This window comes from Python bivittatus, unplaced genomic scaffold (genome assembly GCF_059951505.1).
Source record: "Python bivittatus isolate LINGU-HERP-01145 unplaced genomic scaffold, Pbiv_v1 ctg000000_np1212, whole genome shotgun sequence".
In the NCBI taxonomy this organism is placed as follows: domain Eukaryota; kingdom Metazoa; phylum Chordata; class Lepidosauria; order Squamata; family Pythonidae; genus Python; species Python bivittatus.
The window spans coordinates 5,983,701-6,004,398 of NW_028277028.1; the positions used below are offsets into that span (position 1 = coordinate 5,983,701).

Sequence of the window (20,698 nt, forward strand, 5' to 3'; positions counted from 1 at the left end):
CCCCTAGTTTTCTTTAGTCCCTATCCAATACAATTTCACCAGGGCAGGAGGGGGGGAGTTGACAGAAACACCAGAGGAAAAGGAGTGGGAGTTTCCTTTTTTTTTTTTTTTAATGATGATGCTTAGTCATCACTGTCCCATTCCATATGTGGCTCTCTCAAGGACTTGTCAGCAGCAACAGCTGTTAATCTGACAATAGCCAGCAGCCACCTCCCTTCTCTCTTCTTGGGATCCTAAATAGACGTGGAACCGAAAAAACTCACAGGGAAGAGCTGTCTCTCTGATCTATAATTCAGCGCGGAAGAAGCTGAAGAAAAGATTGGGGCTTGGAAGGAGGGGTGCACGCCTTTGGGAGTGGTCTCCTTGTCGCTCCCCCTTTCTGTTTCTTTAATGCTCGGACGGTAAGAATACGTTTGGAGAGTGATGAAAGCAGGAGCTGTTCTCGGGCTGTGGTGCTGAAGAGCCTGTCCTGGAGAGAATACCACCTGGGTTGCTGGCTGCTAATCCGGGGGCGGAAGGAGAAAAAGCATGAGTGGGAGGAGGGGGCAGTGAAAAGAGAGGGAAAGCAAGAGAGCAAATTTGCAAGGTTTTGCAGAGATTGGTTTGCTCCAGACTACACTTACCACCCTGCTTCTTGGCATTGTGCAATATAGCCACTTGTTTGGGACCAGGAAAAAAGATGGAATAAACAAAGGATTCCAGCCACCAACCACTCCAGAGATAGAGAGCTAATCTGCACTCTTTCACAGTTACCTCACCACCTCATAGACTAGATGAACAAATTAAGTGGAAGACAACTATTGTAATAATGCTGCCATAGGATTTAGGGCTTATACTAATATTTTGCTTGACATATTTTTTGGAAAAACACTGTAACAGGAACCAAGTTTTCATGCAGTTGATCATAAGGATCATAAAACAGCTTTTTAAAAAGGATATCATTAAAATGTTTCCTATCAATCCTGATTATAATAATTGCAGATCATGACTGACACCCTTTCCTTTAAAACTGAACGGTGGTAATAGGCTTAACAGTGGCAGAGATTTTTCAGCTATAAAAAGTATATTACACTGCAAATTAAAAGAAAAATAATTTATATCTTCAGGGGTATGCAGCTTGGTGTCCTCCAGAAGTTTTGGACTACAACCTCACAATCCCTTGTTGTTCACATGCTGGCTGAGACTGATGGGTCCAAAACTTTTGGAGGGCACCAACTTGTCTATTCTACCTCAAGCCCAAATTGCTACAGTTACTTATGGGCCATAATCTTCAGGCAAATCTAAATTACTTCAGCACATTGTAGATCTACTCTTAAAAAAGATTTGGAAGCATCAGCTAAGGCAAAATATCAGGTTATTGGCTGGAGCTATGCAGTGTAACAGTAGTCCAATAAAGATACCTGTCATCTTGCTGCCTGTTTGACTCTACCCTTGAGTTTTAGAAGTAACATCTTTTGTGCCTCTAAAAAGTTGAGACAACCTCATGGACCATCTTCTTTCCACATATGAGAAAAAAAACACATAGCATTGAGTGGGCTATCAAGTTATTTTCCTGGGTTGTGGGTTGCCTGGGGCAGTCTTGTTAAATGCTTGGAGGCATACTTCAGAATCTGTTGTAGATCCCCATTTGTCAAATATTGAAATATTGAACTTTCCATTGCATCAGATCTGGGACTGACAGAGCTTACTAACATCTTTCCATGTAACTCATCCCTCTGAATACAGGCATCTCTCTGACCTCCTGCAATGGCCTTATACCAGGTCACTGCAGAAACTTATTTCTTGGGCTTTTCTTTCAAAGTGACCTTTAAGAAGGAGAAAGTTTAGCTGCAGTTCTTTTCCTCCCAGCCTCACCAAAGTCTAGAAGAATGGCCATTTTATGTCTATGCTTATTTTGTTCTCTGTGGTTTTTCAGACATTAAATTGGCCTTCTCTTCTCTTCTCTTCTCTTCTCTTCTCTTCTCTTCTCTTCTCTTCTCTTCTCTTCTCTTCTCTTCTCTTCTCTTCTCTTCTCGTCAATTTTTGACTCCTGGTGACTGCTTGGACTAGTCCCTGCAATTTTCTTGGCAAGGTTTTTTGGAAGTGGTTTGCCATTGCCTTCTTCCTAGAGCTAAGAGAGAGTGACTGCCCAAGGTCACCCAGCTGGCTTTGTGCCTAAGGCAGGACTAGAACTCACAGTCTCCCAGTTTCTAGCCTGATGCCTTAACCACTACACCAAACTAGCTCTCAGTTAGTCTACTGCTATCTTTGTAATACAGTTAATTAAGGATTCTTCCAACTAATATTTCAGGGCATTTCACAAATACACAAAAAAGGGAAGGGGAGGAAATTCTTCAGATAAACTGCTTTATAGTTAGCTTCATAATGATGTTGCCCTAAGACATTTGGATAATATCAAACTTAGCTGTTCAACAGTTAGATCCTATCCTACACCAAAGAAAGAGGATTTATGCCATTTGAAGCTGGGATTATATTTTGGATCAAGCAGATTATCTGAAAACTATTTTCTATTACAAAAGATGGCTGAACAACAATTCATTGCTGCTTCTTTATCACAGCAGCCTCAATAGCTGTTCTAGATGCAGACTCTGATTGTCTTCACAAACACAAAAAAAATCCTAAAATGTTTAACACAGAATATTATTTCCTTTCTTGATAGTAGAAGGGGCATCTTATACTGTAACTATCTGTGATTAGGTGATACCTTATTGGAATCAGCTAAAATGGTTTGCAATTTTTCAGGTTTTCCTATATTCTTAATCAAGCATGATGTTGCAAAAAACAGTGGGGTGGGGGTAGCCAATCCCCTCCTCAATTAAATCACATGTTTCAGCCAAGACATCTTTGGTTCAAAGTCAGTCTGGATAGAATTTTAGTCTGGATGTATTTATTAGTGAAGAGTATCATAAATGTCAATTTATATTTAGCACTCAAGGGGAAAAGACCATAGCTGCTAGTTCAGGATGTGAAAATATTAAACCTACCAGTTTGCACTCTTGACTTTTCCTAGAGTTGAAGCTCATATTTATGTTCGCTTACTAGTACAAATTAGGAGAACTAAATCAGAAAAAAGATGCCAGTGACAAAAGAGTCATAGATAGCTGAGCTCTCAGTATGACAGCTTTGTCCCAAATTAATAAATTTACTAATCCTGTCTCTTTAAATAATGAAAGAACTGAAGAAAGGGTGAACCATCAGTACTGCGTGAGATGATAAATGACTTAGTAAATTAGAAATCTTGGGACAAGCTAGATTAACTAGCTAGTATTGTAGAATTATAATAATGTCCTACCCTTCACATTAGCTCACTCTATCAATTTTTTGTTTTAAGTTCAGAAGTCACCCTGTGTTTTAATGGACTGTCTTTTCTACGCAGGAGAATATTTAATTTGATCCCAGAAAGTAATCTTCACTCAGAAACAGCCTGGCCATTTCAGAAAATAATAGGATTCTTGTGTTTCATCAAGTCCTAAACATTAAACTGCTTTTCTGTGTAGAACAACTATTTTTCTTCTGTTACTTGGTGATAAGATAGAAATATCTTATTAACTAAGAACTGGAAGTTCATACTATACAGAAAAATGTTCCAAATCTTTTTCTGAATGAGAAGTTTTGGGAGGACAACATCTATTGGGAGACAAACTCTGCTAAGTATGGTCCTGCCAGGAAATTCATGTCTTGCTGACAACTTTCTCCTTCAGAGATTAAAGGAAGGCACAAGGGAGCCCCTGTCTATAATTTGGTATTAATCAAAAGGGGAAGACATAGTTTATGAAGTGGAACTGAACACATACGGTGATCATGTAATGCTGGAGTTCTTGATGTTAAGGGAAACTAAAACTGATTTTATCCAAATATGTATATTTTGTTTCAGAAAAGCAGACCATAATAAATTCAGGACAATTATAAGGATTATATGGCAGGAAAAGCAAATGAGAAAAAATTCTCAAGGATGGATAGAAATTCCTAAAAGAGGAGATGCTAAAGGGCCAATCTGCAAACAAACAATTTTAAGAAGAAAATATTTTGTGCAAGCAGCTACAGAAGAAGCTTAATGAAGATCAAAACAAAAGGGGGGTAAAAAAATGGACACCATACAGGACAAATACAGAGAGAACATCTCCCCATTTGCACCTAACATGCCTTGGCAGGATCTTTTTTTCTGTTCTCCATCTCCATGATATTGCCTTCATCTCATCCCCAGCCCATGGCTGAGACCTTAAGGAGTGGTCCTTAGCTGTACTGGTGTACAAGCAGCATTTTCCCCCTTTATTCCAAGGTTAACAAGGGCAGCCAACAAGTCTGTACACAGGTGAGACTTTGTCTGCCTGGAGGGAAGTCAGAAAATTAGCAGTGTCTGGGAACAGAGGTCATAGAGGCAGGGGAAGGATTGGCCATGGGGACAAGAAATGTCATTCCAATGTAGTTTGCTGCCCACTCAAAAATGGATGGGTAACATTTTAGCAGTGGGGAAAGGCCAAGAGATAGCTTGGAATTATGAAGAAGTGTCAGAAAACTTAATGTAAAAAACTAAAGTAAAGAGAGGGCAAACTGCTAGCCGTTTTACTGCTCATTGAAGACAGCACAGCACTTGTGAAAAAGGTTCAGTATTCTCCAACATGAGGATATTTTTTCCCCCATGATGCAGTTACGAAGAGCAAAAGGTAAAGAAAGAATTTAAGTAATGTAAGGCTGAGATTGAGAGAAACTGAGTTAGGAAATACTTATTTACTTTGAGTGTAAATCTCCAGGACCAGACAAATTGTATCCTGAGTTACTGAAGGAACTTGCTTATAGTCTAAGTGAACCTTTATAAAACTGTTTTGGAAAATCCTGGAGCTGAATGAAGTGCCAGATGTCTGGAGGACAGCAAAGTTTCTGTCTTCAAAAAGAGGAGAAAGCTTGATAAAATAAGCAGTTTAAGAGTGATAACTGAAAAGATTCTAGAGCAGATCATAAAGAGATTGATCTGTAAGAATCTTGAAGACACTCAAGTTAGCATGGATTTATCGAGGACAAGTTTTTCCTCATCTCAATTTTTGATTGCATAATTTCCTTAGTAGGTTATGGGAATACTGTAGACATAATACATCTTGAATACAGCAAAGCATTTAAAGAAGTATCTCGTGACAAATTTATGTTCCAGGATCATTCTGTTTTAAAAATTACAGAGAAAAAGAGAAACAGAAGTCATGGGCAGACAGGGATATTAGTTCTTTGGATCAACTTATTGTTAAATAAGTTTTTAAATAATTTGAGTCACTGCAAGAGGAATCTGGATTGTCCAAAAGTATGCAATGACAGTATATTTAATTAGCGCTGGTTTCCCAATGTGGTCCAGATGGATTAGCAACCTCTAAAACATTTGAACAATTGTCAGTATTGGCATTGGTTTTGGATGATTTTAAGTCTATCGTATTGTTCTAAAAACAATTAAAGAATATTATTAAGATAAATAGTTATATCCAAGAACATTAGAAGAAAGAGTTGGAAAAACCCATATTAACAAAACAAGTTTTCCTATGCTCTCAAACAGAGATTAATTTAACAACATAAATTATTTTATGTTTATTTAATATTTCAGAGACTGTATGTACAAATAGTCCCCAGTTTCAGAATGAGTTCCGCTCCCAAGGTCTGTCCTTAAGTCAAATTTGTATGTAAGCTGGAACAGTATTATCGTATAATATTGTATAAGATATGCTGGTCTATGACCGAAATAAAATTGATCAATTGATTGATAATATTGTATAAGTAGTATTGTGTAATTAACTCTAACCATTGTGTATTTAACTCAAATCATTGTGTATTTAACTTGAATTTTGCTACAATAGGCTCCATTCTTAACTATGGGCCATCTGTAACCCTGGGGTTCTTAATCCAGGGACTACCTGTACAGTATTTATTTATTGCATTTACTGGTTGAGAAACAAACCAAAAACAAAGAGAAAAATAAATAATATACAAAATTAGAAAGAGAGTAGAAAGAAAAGAAAACTAAAAGAAAAAAAGAAATTAAAACATACAAGCATTTAAATATACATATACATATACAAAAGATCTATATAAGCATTTCAATGAAAAGTACTTATATTTCATTATAATAATCCATAGACAATTTACAGCAATAACTGATTCATTCATAAGTTGCTGATAATGTCAATTCTGCAGATCATTGAATAGTTGGGACCGTATATTTGCCTTTCCAGTGCTAAAGTCTTTTAGCTATAATTAGGGCATTGAGAATCCACTTTCTTCGTAAATTTCCATATTATAGGAACATAGTTCAAAACAATATATGTATCTGAAAATATTAAATCTTGTCTCAAAGTTGAGTAAATACATGTAAAACGTCCTTCCAAAGTGGAACAATTATAGGACACTGTGCAAACATATGTTTAAATGAAACATTAATTTCATTTTAACAACATAACTACAATATTTACAGTACTCAGACCTTTTCTATATAAATGCAATGGAGTCCAGTAAGTCTAGAATATTATTTTTTCTTGAATAAGATGTAATCTATAATCATCTGAAAACTTTGATATTGTTAACAATGCTTCCCACTATCTAGGCAATATTTGACTTTCTATTTATTCCATTCAAATTTGCGTATCAAATGATTCAGCACCAACAAAATATTACAAAAATGGTTCACTTTCAACCTCATTATGCTGAAAGTGAAAATGGGTGATGAGACACTTATCTATATTATCGTGTATTTATTTATTAGATTTCTACCCCGCCACAATTTAATCAGATCTCAGCAGCTTACAAATGAAACAATACACTGAAAACAAGAGCTACTAAGTATAACCAAAAACAAACAAATATATGAACCCAAACAACATTGTGTTGCATCCCAAATGACCTCTGGAAGAGCTCTGTCTTCCACTTTTTCCAGAAGGTAGTCACCAAAAAATGCCTCCAAGCATTGGCTCCTTGACTTCCCAGAAATGGGGAACAATCAGTTGCCTATTCAGGCCAATTCCAGTGAGAAGATATGGCCCTGCAGATAACCTAGAGCAATGTTGGGGAATTCTGGGAGTTGAAGTCCACTCATCTTAAAGTGGCCAAGTTTGGACAACACTGACCTAGAGCAAAGCCATAAAGGGTTTTATAGCTTAACCCCAGCACTCTAAACTGCACCTAGAAGCTAATAGGCAGCCAATGCAGGGCCACAATACAGCTATCACTGCCAGCAAGCATTTGGGCTGCTATGTTTTGTAACAGCTGAGGATTCCAGATAGTTTTTAAAGCCAGCCTCATAGAGAATATATTGTATTAATCTAAATAGATGGTGATGGTGGCATGACTGATTGTAGTAAGCTCCTTTCATCCCAGATAAGATCACAACTGATGTACTAGATGAAGCTGGGCAAAAGCAAGTTCCACAGCTGCAAGTCCAGGAGGACCCCCAAGTTGCTAGAGCACTTGGTAGTTGGTCCCAAACCACTGTCTCAACAACCTGCAACAAAAAGGGAAGGTTGGAGACTGGGTGGTAATTATCTAACATTTCTGGATCCAGAGAGGGCCCATTGAACAGGGAACACACCATGGCTTCTTTCAAGGCTAATGGCATTGTCCCTTCCTGTACAGAAGCATTAGCAGCCACTCAGATCCAGGGAATTACCCCCTTCTGACTGCTCAAAGGAGCCAGGAGGGCAAGGATCTAGCACAAAGGTAGTCAATCTAGGGGGTGCTTTATCCACTTCTTCAAAGGTAACAAGGGCAAAGAGAATCCCAAATAACACACCCAGACAATGCCCCAGTCACTCCACAAGACTGTGCTCAAGAGAGTCCAGGCTGGATCTTTATTTAGGGTTACCAGCTGCCAGGCAAACAGAGGACATGTCCTCCTTTATGTCCTCATGTCCTCCATCCAGCAGGTACAGCATTAAAATCAAATATTGTCTGGCTTTTGGAATGTCTTCTTGTTGGTTTTTTTGGATGGTTTTTGCAACAGTAGTCATTGAAACTTTCATGTACAGTGACCTTGTAAATAGTCTGCTTTTTTCTTTCCCTCATCCATCAACAGACTCGACAGCCTAGATTTAAGTTATTTAATTTATTTCCTGATTCCAGTAATTGGCTTCAATCCAGGCCCTTTAAATCAATGATCACTGTAGTCTGTAGGTCACATGACTCATCAAAAGTTTCCATGGTGAAATTTGAAAAGTATGTCATTATCAATTCTATATTATCACTTGCATATGCTCTTGAAAATAGAAATTTGTTGGAAAAATATTGCGATTGAAAAACCAATCTTTCTGATGCTGGAAAAAATAATTTCATATACACGTAGGCCTCAGGGTTTTGTTTGTTTGTTTGTTTGTTTGTTTTTGCAGTTTTTTGCTGTAGTTTTTGTTCTGGATGTCAAGAAAGTTAAACCGTTTGTGTGGCCTCCTTCTCCCCCCATTTATCCTCCTTTCTGACTGTCCCTGTCTTCCTGTGATGGTATGTGGGAAAGACCTTGGGAGAATGGGCCAAGAAGCGCGGCTAAGGGAATAAAAGACAGCATAGCCCGCAGCTGGATAGTGGGCTGGGCAAGAAGCTCAGAAGAGATCCTCCCTAGTTTCTTTCAGACTTTCAGACTTGCAAGATTGATGTTGGCCTTGCGGGGTAAACCAGATAGGAATCACAACCTATGAGCTAATTTTATTTTATTGTAAAGCTACATTGACAGAATCTTGCAAGTCTGAAAGTACAATCCTCCCCCACATCTCCTTTACAGCCTGAGGAAGTAGGGAGGGTCTCTTCTGAGCCTCTTGCCCTGCCCACTATCCAGCTGTGGGCTATGCTGTCTTTTATTCCCTTAGCAGCATTTCTTGGCCCATTCTCCCAAGGTCTTTCCCATATACCATCACATCTCCTTCAGATGTGGGAAAGACCCTGAGAACCCTATCTTTACTGGTAAAGGGCTATGTTAATTTGTCACAGTGGACAGCTAGTAACTTCCTGGTCTTGCTGTTACTCAAACGGAAACTGGTCACAGAAGTAAGTCTGCTGGACAACACCTGACAAAACACAGTGAGGGAGGGGAAGTAAGAATGCTTCCCCTCTCTTATTGTTAAGGAGTAGGCCTGAACCTGGGCATGTACCAATGCTTGGCCAGATTCCCCTTTAGTCATCCTCCTCCTGGTCTCTAGGCTTTGCTTCTGCCGCTTTGGTTCCAGGAGGTCCTCAGAAAACCAAGGAACCATCCAGAATCAGTTGACAGAGAGATGCTCAGGATGATTTTTATCTAGCGGTTAAGAAAAAGGAGTGGAGTGACATGGATAAACTGTGTGTATAAACAAACAAAAGCTTGCTCTAGTTTGAGTTAATATCTATACCTCAGTTAATTATTAGAAAATCAGTATGATTTAAGGATGTGAATACATTTTTAATGATACACCAAGGATTTGTACTATATTGTTATACTGTATGAAGAACTATGGATTTATTAAGCATGAGGTGCAGCAAAACAAAAACAAAAACCTCTTCAGTTTCTATCATAAACTGGCTTGTTATCAATATAATGGAAAGACCAATCAATGTTATTCCATGTGGTTAAGATTTTAAAACGTATGTAAACATTTGGCTGGGTGATTTTTTCCTGCATGTAGCAAATATGTCTGCTATTTTCTTGTGCGGTTGTTTATTGAACGATTACTTACATTTATATGCAACTCTACTTCCAGAGGCTCTGGAAAAAATGTATATAAGCGGGTTTTTATTTCTTTCCCCTGTAAATAAGGAGAAACAGAAGGGGAAGAGAAGGCAAAACAGCCTCCTATCCTAGATACTTTAATTTGGATTCCTGCATGCATGCTGCACAGGTTAAATTCATGAGTCCCTTCCACTTCTGTGCTGATTGTATGAGAATTCTACCCTCCTCCAAAGTATATTCAAATACCTGTGGTGCATGAGTGGCTAGTTAGAAGGAAATAGGCCGAATAAATTGCCCAGTTTTACTCAAGATTTAAATGTTGCTGAATACATTCTGTAGCCCAAAATCTTATTTCATTTTTCTCCCACCAGACACCTTCTAGAGATGTATTGGACTCCATTTTAGCTGGGAATAGAGGATATGCAGTCAACAAATAAAGCAGGATTTTTATATGAGGATTGAATGAAAGGTAATGTCTCGGCCCCGATTACTTTTTAGTTTACATAGGGATATTTTAAGAAATTAAACAGGAAAATAATCCTTGAAATGAGCTCTTTTGTAACCTGTATTTACTTCTCCACAGAATCACTACCATTTGCTACACACTTATGCCATCTGAAAGAACTCCACATTTTATCTCTTCAGCCAGGTCCCGGCTGTCCTTTTCACTCTTCATTGTCAAACAGATGCCAGCCACAAAGATATTCCCTCATTTCTGGGGAAAGGTGGAAGTTGCATGGTGCCAAGGCTGGAGTATGTCACAGACGGAGTAAGATGGTGAGATCCAGTTTTGGTGGCTTACAAGGTGTGAGGCCTCACGTTGTCACATTGCAGCAGAATTTCCTTGTGCTTCTGAACTCTGCTTAATTGTAGTTTCAAAGTTTTGAGTTTTGCGGTGTGGAGCTCCGAGTTAATAATAGTGCCAGTTTCAAGAAAATCTATGTGAACGACACCATCTGCACCCCAAAAGAGTGTAACCATGAGTTAAAGCCTAGGTTTTGATTTGGTGAAACTTTGTGATGAAATTCCATGGACTGAAGCTTTGTTTCTGGATCATAATGATGACTCCTTTGGCAGTCAAAAATTCAATCACAGTGCATAGCTTAGAGCACGCTAACAAGTACTTATTGCATGCTTCCATTTCATAATAATAGCAACACCAACTTCCCATTGGCTAAAATGAAAGAACAGATGCTAAAGAACACTTCAGAGCTTCTAGTGCATCAGTACTGCCATCTGTTGGTGATTTACGACATTGGAGGCATTACTTTTCCTTTGACCTTTGTATATATCAGTAGCTATGGTTTCAATTCATAAGCATGTGAATCTGCAAAATCAAAGTTCATGAAGAGAATGAAAGCTGACTGAGAAATATTGCTGATCCCATTGTTCTTCTTCTGTTCCTGATTGAAGACCAGAATCTATCCTCTTTGTCGGTATGTGTATATGCATATACACCCCTTTCTATGCTCTCAATTCAATTACAATAACTCATATGCAAATACAACACTGTATGGGAGTGTCATGGGAGTTCTTTAAGATCCATTTAGGAACTTTCACAAGCACTCTGCTTCATTTGCATGCCTTTATATTTGAATCTGAGTTAATACAAAGGTAAAGATAAACCCATGCTGTTTATTAGCAACCATATGGAAGTGGCTTGCCTTTACCTTCTTCTGGGTATGTTTTTTCATTCTAGTTTATAGCCCAGGTATTTCCTGCTGGCCTCCTAAGCAACCTGTAACTAGATTCAACCTAGCTTTTCAAGTTTAGTCAGTTGAGCTGGGTGAGCAAGAATTAAAGGCACAGACAAACCCACAGAGAGAGGAAAAGTAAGGGGAAAAAATTATTTCATATTCTCTTCACAGTGTCTGGGCTTCTACCTTTCTATATTCACAATATTCATTTTTAATTATCCTATCAATATGCTATAATTTCCTGAAAAAGAAACCTGACCCTCAATTTCTAAAGATGATGAGGAAGCAATCATTAAATCTTCTGTACAGAATATGATGCTGTTTTCTCTGGATTTTAGAAAAAAGGCCCTGCTCATGGATGTATCTTGCATAATTTATGGCTCCAATAACAAGGAATGTCTTGTTTAACTATAGTTCTATCATCAAAATTTCTTAGTGTTATCTTATCTAGCCTCCCATACCAGCTTAAATGTTCTGCCATAGTACCCAATGTTTCAGTTGGAAGAATGGTGTTCATTTTTTTTCACCAACTATATTAACATTATCTAGGATTTTGTGCTGTAGCTGCAAATGGGAACATGCTCGACTTGGCAACTACAGGATTAAACCACAGGATTGCCTTGCTCTCTTGAAAAATCACTGTGGCAAAGTGAGGTGTGTTGGAGGTTTTGTTTCATTGATCAGTATTTGAACACTGAGGCATAATTATGATATATCACCCAACTAACAGTATCCAACTAGCCCATCCAACTAGCAGCATCTTCAAGACACAATAGTCCTGAGACTTCCAGGGGTGGCATGTCAAACTGAAGACATCTCTGCAAAAGCCGACAACCGTGGCAAAGACCAAAGAACTGGTAAGTAGACTGGTTCTTTGGAACCTCTCTAGACAAGGAGAGGATGGGAGATTGCCCAATATGCTCCAGACAGCTGCTCCTCACAAGGAGACCACAGGACAGCGGTCTTCTATTGGTTTGAGCGCCAGGAGATGAAAGGATTAGCCATCTTATTCGCAGCTGCGGTGAAGCCTTTTAAGGATGCTAAGTTTGCAAGCCTCATTTTCTAATCACCTTTGAAAACTGCCCATTGATGATCTTAAAGCTATTAGAGACTTTTGGAAAGACAAGTTTGAAAAGTCTCCAGGTGAGTTTAGCTTCAGCTCTGAACAAAAGAAAACCTAATTATAAGTTTAAGAACTTAAAGAATTTGAAATAAACAGAGAAAAGCTAAGTTAAGATTTTGATCTAAGAAAGTTATAAATGGATTAAGGGTCCAGTTAAATTTAGAATATTGATTTTGGAATTAACTATAAAAAATAGCTTCCCATGGGAACCAGATTTATTCTGACTATATTAGGATATTGTAAGTCATAAGAAACATAAGCAACTTTATGATTTTAGGACACCAGAGGGGACTAAAGATTCTGAGTAGAAGGAAAAAAATGTAAGCCTGCTTTTGGTGTCAGTTAGAGCTGTGACGTACAAAATGACACAAAACGTTATAAAATTGGAAATATTAAAGGAGATTTTTGAAGAATGGAGCCAGAAATTGGTATTACAGATGTGGAGCAAATTTTATCTGATAAGACAGAGAAAGTACAGAATGTGGGACTACAAATGACTGGCCAAGAGAAAGATGTGGAAAAGGACGCTTTACTGGATATACAAAAGAAACTGGCTGAACTTTTAAAAATTAAAAGGGAAACACAAACAATCAATCAAGAGTATGACCTGAAAAATATTTTCTTATTAGATCTACAAAAGAGTTTTGTTAAAGTCTTGAAGAAATCTGTGTGATGGGATAAAGAAGAACTGAAGAGAAATCAAATCCTATGACAATATTTGAATGAAGTAAAGATTAAGACTGTTAGAAGTAAAATGAAGGAATATAAAGTTGGCTTATTTGATCAAGGTTAAAATAAGACTTTTTTTCCCCAATGTTCTGGCAATCCTTTACAAACTTTTTGCTGACACCAGGGTTGAAAAGTTGATGTTTTATGGATTTGCTTATAGATAAGGGGTGGGATGTAGAATGAAAAGATATCTATTTGTTACCTTATGGGGGTGAAGAGTTACTAAATGTGTCTATACTTGTTCAAATGAAGGTTGGAAGTAACTTCTTTATATATTTTTCTTTTTATTATATTCTTCCTTTTCTCTTTTCTTCTTTTTCTTTTTTCTTTCACTTTTTATTCTTTCTTTCTATTTTCTTTCTTTAAGTTTAGTTTGTATTAGTTTTTACTATTGTAATAAAAATCCTTAATAAAAAATTATATACAAAAAAAGACACAACAGTCCTGGTTCCTTTAACTAACTTGGGAAAAAGCAGACAGGAGAAAGGGAGGGGGATATCTCAAGTTCATGTAAGGAATTTCAACCAGGGAGTTATGATGACAGCTCTTTATCAGTGAGTATGGATAAGTCACCTGAATGAGAGTGAAGGCATTCGAAAAAGAGTGAATGTGTATGCATGTGTGTGCCCATGTATCCCACCTTTTTCTTTGATGAAATTATTGGCCAACTTCAGATAGGATTGTGCCTCAAGTTCATTCTACAAGAGCACTTTTGTTCTGTCTGGCTAGTGGTATAGCCTTGAAGTAAATATGGTGATCACAGATGTTACCTTGGGAGACATAACCCTCCCCCACTACTTATGCTAGAACAGCCATATGGTGGCAATGCTGCTGCCCTGCCCCCAAGAGTACTCTTAATCAACAGACTCCAGAAAAATGATTTGTGTAATCCTCCTGATGATCAAGCCCAGGCTGTTAGGATTAAGAACAGGTTCACTTTTTTACAATGGTGATCAAAAGTGGCTTGTAGAAGCATCCTGTTCCCATCAGCATCCTGTAGAAGTAGTAACAGCTGTGCTTTCCATCACACATGCAGGAAAAAACACTGAAATAGCAGGAGCAAACCTGGCATTTCAAAATTAGTATTAATGCCCCATTGGATTACTGAAATCAAGCACATGCTCTTGAAATCTTAATTAATAATCTAGTCCCTTATAACGTGTGTGTTTCTGACACTAAAGGCAAAGCGTCAGACACGTTGTTCATGAACCGTTGTTGAGATTTCATGATCTTACTAAAGGTTGTCTGTATTCTCTCCTTTGCAGTCCTACAGAGGGTTCGCTGCCATCGCTGTTGAGCTACACTCTGCTCCATTCTATGCCTAGGCTGTTTAATGTCTGCACGACATCAGTCAGAGGTCTGGGACTGGAATTATTGTTGGAAATATGGTTTCAGTTGAACTGACTCTTCAGCACCTCACACTGGATTGACCACAAGAGGCAGTGCGGTATAGATGAAGAGTTAGAATTTCCTCCGTGTTCCTTCTTTATCTCTCAGTCTGCTTGCTCCTTGCTTGTGTGACTGTTAATCTCAGTTGTTTCCTTCCTGCCTTTGACTTCCTCGCATACTTGCTCTGCAGGAACACACTCAAATGTCTTTCTTCCACAGTTATCAGCATGCTGGTGACATGCAGCTTTGTATCTTCCTATTGAGCCAGCTAAACTGTACAGAGTTTTGCATATTGTAAAAGACCAGATGAAAGACAAACTCACTGAGGCTGAATCCCCCAATATGAAGAGGTTCTTTGGGTTAGTTTCTAGGACCAGGAATTGGATAAACAACCTTCCCTTAATGGGCTGCATTCCCCATCCCCAAAGGAGCAAGTATGTAGCTTAACTGGGCCTTTGGCTAGTGTTTTTTCTTTACAGTGATAGCCTCCTCAATAATTTATGCTAAAGTAACCTTTCATCTTGATTACAGCCGTGCACGTTATGCAGAGTGACACGGTATGCCTCAAATGCAGAATTCTGCACTTAGATCGCTATAAGGACTCTCATATATAACAATGATTTTCAAAGAACTACCCGCATTGCCAATAAGCATTTTGTCTGAGTTCAAGGTGCTGCTGATGTGTAAATTCCTAATTCACCCTGCTCTTCATTGTACCCCACTACTGAGAGTTGTAGATTTTGGAAAGAAATGGGAGAGGCTCCTTTATTTTGGCTGACAGACTATAGATGCTCTCCTCCTGGACATTCAGCTTTATTTTAGTGATAGGTTCAGACCCAGCCATTTATACCAGCTTTTGGAACTTACTGAATGCAGCTTGTTTTATTTTGTTTATTAATGTTCTAGTGATGATCATTATAGTTATAGTGACTATTATGCTAGATTACCCACTTTTACTAGTTTATGGCTGTTGGTGGCATTGGTGTGGTCTAGAGCTATAGGATGGCTATGAAATATTTTAATAAAATAGCATTTATAGCTGGAGTAGTGATTTCCTTTCCTCAGACAAAGACCTGGCTTGTAATCCAGTCATGATCCATTCTTGGCTTGTTCTTTCACAAAAAATGAAGGAGCCAGTGAATATGTAGAGACTGTGATACATTTTAATTGTCATTCATGCACCAAAACAGTCTTTTAAAAACTTCCTGGCAGGATCACATACAACACCTGTTCAACCTCTGGAGAAACCTAGCACAACTCTTGCTGCCTAATATATTATCTGCCTGAGTTACAGCAAACCTGATGGAATTCATCAGCTCCTCAAATGAATATATGAAGAAAGGCATTGGGTCAACAGTGGTTCCAATAATCCAGTTATTCCCACTACCACAACTAGATCACACTGCTTCAGTTTTTTCTTCTTTTCCCTTTGTTCAAAAATCCAGATATTTATAATAAATATTTCTTTTTGCTTTGGCTCTTGCATAATCAAAAGGTTTGTTGAATTAATTAGAAGAGTCCAGTGCTTTTGTTGGCACAACTGCCCTGCTTGTACAAGGCTGCCACTCATGGGAGTTGGATAAGTGAACACAAATGCATAGCTATCCACATTCCCATTATTCCTTGTAAATTAGGACACACACACACACACTCGCCAGCCATATATCTGCATATTAGCCATAGAACGTCTGTATCCACACGTGCATACAACTCACAAACTCACATTCTCTCTAGGGACGCTCAAACGTATCTTACATAGACATACACAAAACCAATATTAGTTTCTATTCTAAATGCAGATACATCTGGTCTCACACAGCCACACATATATACATACGGAGTTTCATCAGCTCTTTTCCACACTCACATGGAGGCACAGCAGAAGACAGGTTAAACACATCCAATTCATTTCAGTTCCATTTCTGAGTTAGATCTGAGGCCTTTCCTCCTTGTTATGAAGTACTTGACACCCAAGACTATTGTGGTAATAAGAAGGATAAGCCCAATTGCAAGCAAGATCCACTGTCCTGCTTCTATTTGACTGCGGTTCAGCGACATCCCAAGGAAACTGACATCTGATTCACCTGAGTAAGATACAAGAAAAACATAGAAAGAATGGATTGAAGTGAACTCAGCTTGGAAAGCAAAGCATCAAACTACATTAAAAAAAAAAGAAAAAGCTAAGCCAGAGCAGAAGCATGGCATATTGGGGAGAAAGAAAAGGAGGGCATTAACTTTGTCCCCGCCATAGTCCTAATATTCAGATATCCACAATTAGCAAAAGGCTTAGAAGGACTGTGTGCATACTTCCCCCTCCTGTCCTCATTTCCTTGTTTCTGGAAAACACCAATGTTGAAGCCTTTAAGTACCTGTATATGGCTTCCAGGTGTATTCAGGCCAGCCCAGAGTTTCATTATTTTGCAAGTTCTTTTCAATAAGCCAGTTTGTCAGTGGTTCAAAATAGGTCAGCAAAGCTTCAGCGGACATGTTGGATTGTCCTGTGATAAGTTGCATGACTTCAGGCCACGGCCTGCTGAAGCCCAGCTTCAAGGCATTCCTGCAAAAAGAAATTGTTATTCAAGATGAACATGGGTGCCTCCTCCCTCTCCCAGGGAACGCAACGTTGCTTTGCTGAATGAAGCTAAAGATCCATCTTGTTCGAATTCTATACTTTATAGAAGCCAGCCAGATCCCCAGTGGAAATCTAACAAGCCCTTTGCACACCATCCTTATTTTATAAATCTATATCATAGATATACACTTAGTAGAATTTGTGATATTTTTCTCCTTCTTAGCTTCTCAAAATTCCTGTTTCTTAATGGAAGCTCCTTCGCCCTTGCTGTATCTCAGCATTTTTGTTTCAGCCTGCTTTCACATGGTATCTGACATAATCCCACCTGGACCTGCTTTTTGCTATTGGACAAGTCTCTACATTGCTGACTACTGGAATGGCACAAATGCAGGATATTTGGTTTGTTAGTATTATCTGAGTTGGAAGTTACTTCCGTTGGGAGTCAGCTGAAGTTTTGGGAAAGAGGCTGGATAAAACGGTCTTTCTGTCCTTTGCATGAACTGGGTCACTTTTTGAACTCTGCAACAATAGACTTTTGCTTTGCTTTGCAATGACAGTGTGGCAATAATTCAGTGAGTCTCATCTGAGTTTGCAATAGCATAGCAGACAATAAAACATTTTTATCTGGCAAATAATGTTTTTAAGCTTGATGATTTAAAACAGCAGAACAAAATCCAAATAAGTTGGAAGACCAAATTACCTACCAGTAAATGGCCAAGACCTCTGTCTGTAACTTTCAAATTTAAAATGCCAATTTTGTCTCAATTTGATTTGTAACAATTCCCCAATCTCTGGAGCTACCTTTTGCTGCCTGAGGGAAACTATAGTTATCTAAGACCTGGTAAGTTATTTTAGAATGAGGTAGAAATTCCCTAAGTGCCTGTCAGACAGTCAAGACAGTTAAATAACTAATCATTTTCTGTCCTTTCCTGGTACTTAAACTCCTCAGTCATCTGCCTTGTTGAGCCAATCCTACCAGTCTCTTCTCTCTGATGCTGAGGGTTTAGCAAGAATTGTTTTTAAAAATTGCATTTGTACACATTTTCAAACCAAAGCAGGAACCAAAATTGTTAGAAATTCTGCAATGCAGTTGCCAAGAGCAACAATTTATCATATATCAAGGGAGAGCTAGTACAAAAAATAATATACTCATGAAAATAATATGCAAAAATGCATTATATTAGATAAATACAGAAAAAGTATTCATAAAATACATATGTTTAGAGAAATAGAGTCGCTCTTGTGTGAGATGGGAGGTGATTAAATTTGAAATATAAATGAAGTAAATAAATAAATAAACATTAATTTTAGTGCATAATTTATAAAAATCTTATTTGATGAACTTGACATATTTGCAAAAAACTGAGAAAATTTAAAATTTACATACCTCTTGATCCCTGCTTCCTGCAAGTACTGTATTTTACTTTCTGAGGTATGCCCTGGGGCTCAGATGGAGAAAGCTTTGAAAGAGGATCCACTGTGAAAATCCAGTTCTCTACCTTTTTTTTTAACCTCACCTTTCTAGTTAGAGGAGTGGTGATTTGATTCAAGTGAAAAGAGGGGGACCTTTTCATCAGTATGCCCACTTGCCATTTGCGATTTACTGGTGCTATAAGCTAAAACTGGATTTGCAATATCATTACTTAAAGGGACAGAACCTCACAGGGTTACTCTTAATTATGTTTGTTATTAATAATATCACTGTTATTATTTGACATGACACAGAGAACCTCAGGGCAGCATACTCACGCTAGGATTTTCCCAGCTTCTTTAGACTGGTAAATGTCACATTTGTATAAAGGTCCAGTATGGCCGGAAGCTTTGCACAGAGCTTGGTGAAACTGGAACTGAATTACAAAACTGACAAAGTACCTGGAAGGGAAATGAGACAGATAAAAGGGAGGCCAAGGCCACTCTAGGAAAAAGTGCTGATTTAACATTTCCTAAGGCACAGAGGTAGACAAGACAGCAAAAAAACACCGTCTTACCTGACATATGGGACATTAGCAGGGATGTGGAATTTTGCCCCTGGGTCAAAATCTTCTTCTGATCTTGGCATAGGAGGACATAAACCCTGGTATTTCAATCTATACAATTAAAGGAAATTAAGAGAAGATCATGTTCACGAAACAGTTTGAAAAACTGAGTGGTTTCAGGAGCCATACTCACAGGAATAAATCTGTTACATTTTTCCTTTCTGGGAAAAGACTAGAATCCTTTCAGAAGAATGTTTTTCCCTTACAAGACTCTTCAGAATTATCAGGCACATGTTGTCACAACAACTGACATGATGATTTGTCCCAAAGAGAACAATACTTTATTTCTTTATCCCCTAGAATTCCTTCAGCAGAAATACATGCGCAGGATATAGCTGGGAGAGGAATACTTTTCAAAGTCCTGTCTTAGGAAGCCACCTAATGGTAAGGCAGAATGGTTCCATCCTGACCTTAAACTCTGCCTGAAATAACTCAGATATGGTTCTGGTTACTCTTATACAAGCCATGTATTGACTTCACCTTCTCTACAGTTTTGGGTCAGACTTGGTCCCATCCTTCGTATGTGCTCAAGATTCAGTTGTGACAGAACACTACCAAAGTATCAATCTTCTTGTTAGACAGCTGCAAACTAATTACCTAAGATTCCACCATTGCTGGTTGTACTCATCATTTGAAATACGCCCATCAAACACTTTCCACCTCCATTGGTCCATCAGGTAGCCAAAGGGCAGGAAAGCAATCTTATCCAGTGCAATGCTCATCAGGTAGTTGATGTCACCCTCTGTCCAAGAAGAAAAAGTGTTAAAAGATCTATATGCCAATGTACCTGCCAGTTCTTATGCTTTATCTTTTCTACTGCCTCTGCTGTGCTTCATGCCTCAAAGTTTTCTCTTTCAACACCTAATCTTATTTTGCAAATTCCACAATATCTCAGTCTTAGGAATGGTTGCATCTCTCTCTTTCCCTCTCTCCCCCTCTCTCTGTCACACACACATGATCCATCAAAGCTAATCTGACTGCTATTAAATGTTTAATTCAGAATACCTCACCCTAATATTAATAACCAATCTGGGATGGAAGACAACACAATCAATTAATATTTTGTATTTAAAACATACAAGATGGATTTGGTTCAGAAAGATAAATGTCTCTACCCAAACCACAAACCAGTCTCAGTGGATTATAAGACACCATGAATCTTATGTGTCAGTGGTGAACATTTCTTAAGAACTGAAGCTGACAGATCTACCTTGTAATAAAATGTCCCCATTTTGCTTACCAAGGTTGTCTTCCATATGATCAAGCAGCTTGATGCTATACAAGTGCTTTGGGGTTGATACTGATAAGGCCATAACATCGCCAATGGCTTCATGGAATCCTGGATTGGCCCCATCACGAAATGAAATGGGCTGGTCTTTGTACTGCAAAAAGTATTGGACGTGTCCCATTTCATGGTGAACTGTTATTAAATCATCCATATTCACAACAGTGCATTGTTTTATCCTGAAGCAAGAGAATAATGAAAATGAAATGAAG

The 20,698-nt window shown here is 38.3% G+C and overlaps 1 protein-coding gene and 1 long non-coding RNA gene across 2 annotated transcripts in view; one reads left to right on the forward strand and one right to left on the reverse strand.

Moving 5' to 3' along the window:
* The first annotated feature begins 74 nt into the window (after positions 1 to 74).
* LOC148217211 (uncharacterized) lies at positions 75 to 14,606 on the forward strand. Its single transcript, XR_015796304.1, has 4 exons — positions 75 to 401; positions 10,027 to 10,124; positions 10,239 to 10,432; positions 14,470 to 14,606. It is a non-coding gene; the product is annotated as an uncharacterized LOC148217211 (long non-coding RNA).
* A 1,128-nt stretch (positions 14,607 to 15,734) lies between these two features.
* Positions 15,735 to 20,698, reverse strand: part of ACE (angiotensin I converting enzyme) — a 48,355-nt gene continuing 43,391 nt past the window's right edge. The window contains exons 20-25 of the mRNA XM_015887436.3: positions 20,442 to 20,665; positions 19,799 to 19,943; positions 19,154 to 19,252; positions 18,915 to 19,037; positions 16,963 to 17,150; positions 15,735 to 16,677 (exon numbers count right to left, since the gene is read on the reverse strand). Coding sequence (XP_015742922.1) covers positions 16,499 to 16,677; positions 16,963 to 17,150; positions 18,915 to 19,037; positions 19,154 to 19,252; positions 19,799 to 19,943; positions 20,442 to 20,665 — 958 coding nt within the window. The 3' untranslated portion in view covers positions 15,735 to 16,498. The remainder of the gene's footprint in view (positions 16,678 to 16,962; positions 17,151 to 18,914; positions 19,038 to 19,153; positions 19,253 to 19,798; positions 19,944 to 20,441; positions 20,666 to 20,698) is intronic.